The 8,941-nt window shown below is 54.5% G+C and overlaps 1 protein-coding gene across 1 annotated transcript; it reads left to right on the forward strand.

The window, feature by feature from the left end:
• Positions 1–374: 374 nt before the first annotated feature.
• Positions 375–4,594, forward strand: LOC121485588 (cytochrome b-c1 complex subunit Rieske, mitochondrial). Its single transcript, XM_041746165.1, has 2 exons — positions 375–639; positions 3,713–4,594. Exons 1-2 carry the CDS (start codon positions 426–428, stop codon positions 4,321–4,323), a joined length of 825 nt encoding a protein of 274 aa, XP_041602099.1. The 5' UTR covers positions 375–425; the 3' UTR covers positions 4,324–4,594.
• Positions 4,595–8,941: the final 4,347 nt, after the last annotated feature.

An 8,941-nucleotide genomic window follows, 5' to 3' on the forward strand; every position in this document is an offset into this window, starting at 1 on the left:
TAACATACACGCACGTGCGTGAAGAGTTGCTAGCATCCCTACCTAAACTATCACGGTCGCCTGTTCTCGCCCCGGGCTCCGGCAGAGGAGGCTGCTACCGGGAGGGACGCAAGGCGGACCCACAGGACTCCGCGGGCCTCCTCTGCCCACTTTGCATCCAGGAGATCCCAGGTTACAGACCCAGGCGCGCGCAGGTGCGGACGGCAGGGCCCCGCCCCTGGCCCCGCCCCCGCGACTCCGCCCCCCGCTGGCCCCGCCCCGCCCTTAGCGTCAGCGCTAGCCCCGCCTCTGACGCACCGCCTCTGCGGGCCCCTCCCACCCTGCGGGGAGCGCCTTAGGCCGGCGCGCTGACGTCACGGGTGGCGCGTGCGCAGTGCGCGGAAGGTCGTCCGAGTGACCGGCCCGGCGGTTGGAGCGCAGTCGCCATGTTGTCGGTGGCCGCGCGCTCGGGCCCGTTCGCGCCCGTCCTGTCGGCCACGTCCCGCGGGGTGGCGGGCGCCCTAAGGCCCCTGGTGCAGGCCTCGGTGCCCGCCGCCCCGGAGCCGCCGGTGCTGGACGCGAGGCGGCCGTTCCTGTGCCGGGAGTCGCTGAGCGGCCAGGCCGCCCGCCGCGCTCCGGTGGCCTCGGCGGGGCTGACGGGTGAGCGGGGCGGGGCGGGGCGGGGGGGGCGGGGGTCGCGCTGGGCCCCGCGGCGCAGGCCCGCTGCCTCCTCGTCGGCGCGTCCGGCCCCGCTTCCCGCGGCCGCGAGCGGGGGGCGCCCGGGCAGCTGCGCGGCGGGGTCGCGGGGTCGCGGGGTCGCGGGGTCGCGGGGTCGCGGGGCGGGGCCTCGGTCCGCGAGCTTCCCCCGGCGAGGGGCCCACTCACTTCCTGAGTCCCTGCGGCCTCGGCCCGCCCCGGCGCCCGGGAGGTTCCCCGCGGCCTGGCCCCGCGCCGCGGGCCGCGCATACAGCTGGTGCACAATGTGTGCAGACTGCGAGCCCGTCCGCGGGCCTGTGCATACAGCTGGTGCACAATGTGTGCAGACCGCGAGCCCGTCCGCGGGCCTGCGCATACAGCTGGTGCACAATGTGTGCAGACCGCGAGCCCGTCCGCGGGCCTGTGCATACAGCTGGTGCACAATGTGTAAAGACCACGAGCCCGTCCGCGGGCCTGCGCATACAGCTGGTGCACAATGTGTGCAGACCGCGAGCCCGTCCGCGGGCCGTGCATACAGCTGGTGCACAATGTGTGCAGACTGCGAGCCCGTCCGCAGGCCGTGCATACAGCTGGTGCACAATGTGTAAAGACCACGAGCCCGTCCGCGGGCCTGCGCAGGGTGGGGGGCTGGGAGGACCCTGCTGCCCTATTTCCCACGCCGCCGCAGGGCGCACATACAGCTGGTGCAGAATGTGTGCAGAGTGCAAGCTGCCCGAGCCCGTCTGCGGGCCTGTGCATACAGCTGGTGCACAACGTGTGCAGCGTGATGTCCGCTTTGGGGCCGCCGAGTCCGTCCGCGGGCTTGTGCACGGTGAGGAGCTGGGAGGACCCCGCTGGCCTGTGTCCCGCACCGCCGGCTGTGCATACAGCTGGTGCACAATATGTGCAGAGTGCGAGCTGCTCAAGCTCGTTGGAGCTGGTCCGCGGGCCCGCGCAGGGTGGGGAGCGGGGCGGGGGGGCTCAGCGGTCAGAGGAGGACGCGTGGACCACTTGGGGGCGGAGGGGGCCTGGACCGGGCGGTGCAGGTGGGGAGGGCTTCAGGGTGTCCCGTGTCCAGAAGGGCGATTCCGCCCGAGGCTAGGACCGAGCAGCCCAGCCAGCGGCCCCCGGCGCCCCGGGCGGGCGGGGGCAAGTGCACGAGGGGGCCACCCGGCTGCGCTCTACGTTGGGGCTGGAGCTGCGGTTTGCACCTTCGGGCGCGGCCTCCGCGCAGTGAGCCCAGACCGTAGCGGAGCCCAGAGCTCGCCCCGGATCCAGACCCAGGCCGCACCGGCAGGTCAGGTGGGCAGCAGGTGGACTCAGAGCCCCACCCGCGCTGTCCCCGCCCTGACCGTGACCGTGACCCTGAGCCCCGGAGCCGCGGTGCTGCCGGCGCCTCCGCCGTGTGTCCTGCTGCAGGTGCGCCCACGGTGCTCACTTTACCGTAGGGATCGGGTAGGACGTGTATCTAGGGCACAAAATCCGCGTTCCTGGCCGTTTATGTCACGGAGCAGGCCGGCCCAGCTGTTAGGTTCAGGGCCTCACAAGATGACACATCTTTGCTTGTGGGGTCAGTGCCCCACCCCACTGCTCCCGGTGACTTACCCCGAGAACCAGCGAAAAGTTGTCGTGCTCTTAACCTGGTGTGTGACTGCTCCAGGAGGCCTGTTGGGACGAGGTGGCCCAGTAGGCCAAGTAGAATTGCAATGTAGGAGGAAATGCATCTTTTTTTTTTTTTTTTATTCATTCATGATAGTCACAGAGAGAGAGAGAGGGGCAGAGACACAGGCAGAGGGAGAAGCAGGCTCCATGCACTGGGAGCCTGACGTGGGATTCGATCCCGGGTCTCCAGGATCGCGCCCTGGGCCAAAGGCAGGTGCTAAACCGCTGCACCACCCAGGGATCCCGGAAATGCATCTTGTAAGCACACGCCGCTTTTAGAAGCAGCACATTTTCTGAGTGAGGAGTATTTATTGTCCCTTTCCTAGGAAGGGAACAATTTGCCAAGAGAAGTGCTTCCTGAAACGTACCTGAACGTGATGCCAGGAAGTTCATTTTCTTGTCAGATGTTTAAAAGTGCCACGGGACAAGAGGACAACATCTGTTTTTAAAAAACAAACAGCTACTTATGTCCAGGGTACTTCATGATTATTTGTTTATTTAACACTCACTTGACACAAAGCTCTGGGCTGTGCCCTTGGCCTGGGAGCTGCTGCTCCATCCGAGAGACCCCCGGCCGCGAGCAAGATCAGGCCTTCACTGCCGCACGTTACTGCCCGTGACTGGAGACGGGGGCGTATGAACATTTTGCTCTTTTATCCTGGACTAAATTGAAATGATTACTTCCTTTGGAGGTGTTATTTTGATCGTTGCACATCTTGATAAGAGTGTTCTTTTCTGTCCTTGAGTGGCTTTACTTGAAGGTAAAGTGATACTAAATTATACTCCAGAGTCCAGAACAGAAATCTCTTAAATTTTTTGCAACTAAAGTTAGGCTAACAGGTCATCTCAAATACTTAAGAATTTTTAGCGTTCTTTCAGAGGGGAGGTAGAGAGGAATGTAAAGTCAGACATTTGGTTTAATAAGATGGTCACAAATCGACTTACTGGGTGGACTTAGGAAGTTTTAGGGTCCCTTGTAATCCAGAGAATATGAGAGGCAGTTATCATAATCTTATGTCTTGGCGGGTTGAATTTTCAGCAGTTTTTTAAATATTGTTTTCTGTTTGACTTTTTAGATTTGATGCATTAAATTGTTAAGAATTCTGAATCCGCAGCGTCCAATCAGGAGAGGCTGGGCTTACGCCAGTAAACCAGTGATCTGATACCAGCATGATAGGTCGTGATCGACTTTGTTTGTTTTTCGGTATTGTATGTGCTGGCACTGCCAGCCTGACAGTTTCTCAGATCACTGCGTGCCATTTCACAGTTTTTATGCCTTGATTTTTGCTTATGAACTCACAAAGCCTATTTCCTGATGTAGGTCCCTTCCAGGGTACTCCTCTAATTGTGTTTTAACTCTCTGTTTATTTTGCAGTCCCTGCTTCCATTCGCTATTCCCACACAGACATCAGAGTGCCCGACTTCTCTGACTACCGACGCGCTGAAGTGTTAGATGGCACAAAGTCCTCGAAAGAGAGCAGTGAGGCTAGAAAAGGTTTCTCCTATTTGATAACGGCAACCACTAGCATAGGCGTTGCGTATGCCGCCAAGAATGTCGTCTCCCAGTTTGTTTCCAGCATGAGTGCTTCTGCGGATGTGTTGGCCATGTCGAAAATCGAAATCAAGCTCTCTGATATCCCGGAAGGCAAGAACATGGCTTTCAAGTGGAGAGGAAAACCGCTGTTTGTGCGCCATAGAACCAAGAAGGAGATTGAGCAGGAGGCTGCAGTCGAAGTGTCCCAGTTGAGGGACCCACAGCACGATTTAGATCGAGTAAAGAAACCTGAATGGGTTATCCTGATAGGTGTCTGCACTCATCTTGGCTGTGTACCCATTGCAAATGCAGGAGATTTTGGTGGTTATTACTGCCCTTGCCATGGGTCACACTACGATGCTTCTGGCAGGATCAGGAAGGGGCCCGCCCCTCTCAACCTTGAAGTTCCTTCCTATGAGTTCACTGGTGATGACATGGTGATTGTGGGTTAGAGACCTGGACTCAGGTTCTAGGCTCCTCTCAGTCTTCTTGTCCCCTCGGAAGACTTAGAGGGAAGCCATCTACACTTGGGTTGATTTGAAATATTTAAGAATTGCTAATAATGTACTTGCAAACAGTGTGAAGTAAATGGAATTTAATGTTGAATACTTTCAAGCATTCACCTAATAAAGCCACTGTTAAACATTGTTAAGCTCAAAGACCTCAAAATTGCGGTGTTTTGATAGCTGATTCTAATTAAAAATTATAGAGTGGTGTACAAGATATTGTGAAGTCTGTGATCAGCGTTTTCCTTTATCTGCCTTGGTGTTAGCGACCCAGATTCTGCAGAGCTAATGGTTAGACTGAGGTACAAGTAGCGGATCATTTCCGAGTCCTGGAAGATGCTTATGGCATTGGCAGGAAATACAGTATCCAGGTTTCCCTTTTTTTTTGTTTTTTTTGCACCCGGGTCCTGGCTAGGCGTGTCCGCCCCACCTCCGCACCCCTCCTCCCCCGAGGCTGTGGGAGGTGTCCCGGGTAGTCTATGGGAGAGTCCCTACGGGGCTGAGCCTCTGCTCTAGCTGGCCGGTTTCCTGTTTGACGGGTCGGGAATTTTTATATTTCAGTCAGAGGAGTAAGTAATCAGAACGCAGTTGAAGAGGCAGTGGCGGGATATTCCCGGAGAAAAGATTTCCAGAAGGGCAGTGCTGCTGTGCCTCCTCCATCTGGCGTGGGTATTCATGTTCCCCTTGATCCTGCGTCTGCCCTGTCAAGAAGCAAGAAGGGGTAGCGTGCCTGAGGCCTGATAGTGTTAGCCTGGACGTGGTGCTGCCGGTTTCCTTTCTGCGGGGATTACATTTTGGGGTATTTCAGTTGGATTTGCAGTCACCGCTTTTCACCGTGAAGTGGGAGTGGGCCTGGGAGACCTCAGAATTCACACCCTCTTCCTTCCTTCCTTCCTTCCTTCCTTCCTTCCTTCCTTCCTTCCTTCCTTCCTTCCTTCCTTCCTTCCTTCCTTCCCTCTTCCTCCCTCCCTCCCTCCCTCCTTCCTTCCTTCCTTCCCTCCCTCCCTCCCTCCTTCCTCCCTCCCTCCTTCCCTTCTGCCTCTAGTTACACACGTGAACCGAGCCTGGGATCTGACAGGCTCCCTGGGTCCTGGGAGTGGGCTCTGCCCTTTGCCGAGAACCACAGCTGCTACGATAAGTTTGCCGTAGCTCTGTGTTTGGTGGTGAGCCAGAAACCCCCCGGGTCCGGCCTTGATCACGTGCTAACTAGGTGAAGTGTTAGGCCTCCCAAAGGGAACTGGCCATCCAGGGTTCCAGTCTTTAAAACAGCAGCTAAGTGAAGAAATGTCACCGTTTTTATGCTTGCGAGCAGACCTTTGGTTCCTCTGTACCATTCTAGAAAGAAAAAGGTGTGCCGAATGGGGCTTATAACAATGCTACTTTATGTTCTGGTATTTAGGTGTAGACATAAGACAAAAAGTGCCAAGCGTTGCTAGTTGGCTAAATGTGAAATCCCATCACCACGTACGAGCAGCACGGGTCCGTGTAGTCCGTGTTGATGCTGGGGCCGCAGTTTAATCAGCTAGAGCAGCCTTGGCAGCCGCAGTTCAACCAGGGGCAGCCCTCCTGCCCCGGGGGGGAGTGTGTGGCCATTATTTGATTGTCACAATGATGGGAGGAGGATGCTGGTCCTGGGGCGGAGGGTGGGGCGGTGGGAACACAGGTCCACGAGCTAAAAACTGCTGCCAAAATGTCCACAGCACTTCCCTTGAAGAGAAGTGCTCATGCCCCATGACTACCCCCTCCCACCCTACGGGATGCCTCAGAGTATTTCATCTTTTCGTGTTTGAAATGCCACAACCGCTGCCCTGGGACTACCCCTGTGGAGGACAAAGAGAGAAGGGTTGTGTCCCGGGTGTTCTGTGCTGGAGTTGCTGGGCTGCTCCTGTCCTCTGTGACATCTTGACTCATGATGTCAGACTTAAACCCCGGTACCCCACGTAGGTCTTAGAAGAAGGCTTCATCCCACGGGCAGCCAAGACGAGTATTGCTTGATACTGTGCTAAATGGGCAGAGCAGCTGGGTTAGCTCTGATTATTTCCGTGAAACAAAATCCTAGATACTGGGGGGAAATTACTTAGGAAATTTGACCAGCTGGCCGCCTAACTCCGGGTCGGTAGCACGTACTTCTTTTTACTGGGAGTAGAGATTGGGACAATCCTGAGGTTCTCTATTGCGCTTTAAACAGAGCCTGGTTAGAGAAAGTGACCCGGACCCTTCCAAACAGCTCAGCGCGGGTTGTTGGCGTCACATTCGCTTTGGTCTTTCTGAGCGAATCTTCGAAAACCTGACTCCATCTGCGTGTGGGAGGGCGTTTGTCCTTATTTGATTTATATGGTTTAGGATTACGATGTGCTATTGGTGCCTTGGATTTTTCTGAACAGCGGGAACGTACTGTTCGTCAGAAGTGATTCCTCATTCCCACGGAGCTGAAATGCATTTTCTATATTCCGTGTCATCTAAATATTGCATTTTTTGTACTACCTGGAAGCCAATGTGCACATTTTTCGGAATGAGTGTTCTTGGCCCGCTGTTCTAATACACTTGCGTCATCACCTGTTGCTAATGACTCCCCTAGGTCCCCTCCCTGACCTTCCTGTTCAGCCACTTAAACTGCATCTGAGCACAGATGTTTTATTAACACCTTAAACCTGAAATGTCAAAGGACAGCCCGGGGGGCTCAGCGGTTTAGCGCCGCCTTCGGCCCAGGGCCTGATCCTGGGGTCCCGGGATCGAGTCCCCCATCGGGCTCCCTGCATGGAGCCTGCTTCTCCCTCTGCCTGTGTCTCTGCCTCTCTCTGTCTCTCACGAATAAATAAAATCTTAAAAAAAAAAAAAAGTCAAAAAGGAAAGGAAGTCCTCTCCGTTTTCCATAAGCTTCTTCACTACGTACCTGGCGATGAAAACCTCTAATCCCCTCTGCCTCCTTTTCCATGACCCCTTCCCCTGGGCCCAAATCCCCAAACCCTAATTGTACCTACTTAATAAAACGTGAAGGTCCATTACTGTCTCCGCAATCTGTAACATCCTAATAGGGGCGAACGGAGCCCCGACTCCTAGTCACTAGGCTAAGTGTAGTCCGTACAATCTCATTCAATCCTCAGAGAACCTGGTCAGCTGGATGCTCTTGCTATTCCTGGAACTGAGGCACATAGAAGTGCCTTGCCCATAACCCTAGAGCTGGTAAGCCGGTGGAACCAGAATCTTAGTTTAACCCAGGGGGTCTTGAGTGCAGCGTGCGTAGCCCTGATCACGATCCTATATGTACATGGGACCTGCGCGTGCCCGTATATATGTTCGCATACGATGTTCCTGTGCCCCTGCGTTCGTCGAGGCCTTGTCAGTTCTTACCTGGTCTTTGCAGCAAGGTACCAAACGGGTCTTGCTTCTTTCCTCCAGTCTTCTCCCCCTTAAAACCCATCTTCCACAGAGATGCCAGGTGGTGCAGAGGTTAAGAGTATGGGCTTGGTTCTTGGGTTCTAATCCCGGCTCCGCCGTTTCCTAGGCACGTGACCTGACGCCCATCACTTAGTCTCTTTGTACCTGCCTCCTCTCATCTGAAAAGTACACCGCCTCTGGGTTTCATTGGGGATCAATGCGTGGATGTAGGTCAGAGACGGCTTCCAAACTGACCGTGGAACCTCTGGGGTCCTCCTCACCTGCATCCCACCAGTTGGCCCTTTGCTCCAGTGACGCAGAACTTGGGTGTTACCTGCATTCTTTTCTCTCAGGCTCTAACCACACTCTCATTGCCCTCCCTTCCTTTTATTTTATCTGGTTTGCCCTCAGCCTGACCTTTGAGATTCTTTTTTTTTTTTTTTTAAGAATTATGTATTTATTGGAGAGGGAGGAGCACAAGCACTGTGGGGAGGGGCAGAGGGAGAGGGAAAGAGGGAATCTCAAGCAGACTCGCTGCAGAGCGCAGAGCCCAAGGTGGGGCTTGATCTCAGGACCCCGAGATCATGACCTGAGTCGAAATCAAGAGCTGGACCCAACCGGCTGAGCCACCCAGGCACCTCCCTTCGACATTCTTTAGGTGGGGTGTCCTGCACCTGAATTACATTCACTTTTCTACCAAGTTTCCCCAAAATAACCAGGTCATATCCATTTAGATATCTGTATTTTCCTTATTTTGAATCCGGCTCTCCTGGTCTGTCTCCCACAACTAGTCTGAGGTTGACTGAGGGGCCTCAGGACCAGGGCAAGTCCTTAGCCGTGGAGTTGAGGGCTGGGGGGTGAATTTCTGAGAGGCATTGCTTGAAAGGAACTTTGTACTTTTCCATGTACTTTGTACAACATTTTTGAGAACAGAGCAATCGTGTAATGTCTGTGTATCTTATTTCTCTAGGACTTTAGGTCAGAGGAGAAATGAATTAATATTATAGGGTAATTTGGATTTAAATTTACACTCCTTCCGGAAGAAAAAAATTCAACGGAATTAAAAAGGAATAAATAATTAAAAATCTTTTTTTTTTTTTAAAACTGATTATTTTACTTTTTTCCATTTGTTCATAATGAAGAGTCTTCTCCCCGAGGAAGATTTCAATGTCAAAAGGTTCGTCCT

This window comes from Vulpes lagopus, chromosome 2, assembly GCF_018345385.1.
Source record: "Vulpes lagopus strain Blue_001 chromosome 2, ASM1834538v1, whole genome shotgun sequence".
Classification (NCBI taxonomy): Eukaryota; Metazoa; Chordata; class Mammalia; order Carnivora; family Canidae; genus Vulpes; species Vulpes lagopus.

What these genes read in the sequence shown, in the direction of transcription:
- LOC121485588 (XM_041746165.1), top strand. Translation starts at nt 426, where the DNA reads ATGTTGTCGGTGGCCGCGCGCTCGGGCCCGTTCGCGCCCGTCCTGTCG. An exon ending in GGCCTCGGCGGGGCTGACGG is followed by an intron (nt 640 to 3,712) that starts GTGAGCGGGGCG and finishes TTTATTTTGCAG; the next exon opens with TCCCTGCTTCCATTCGCTAT.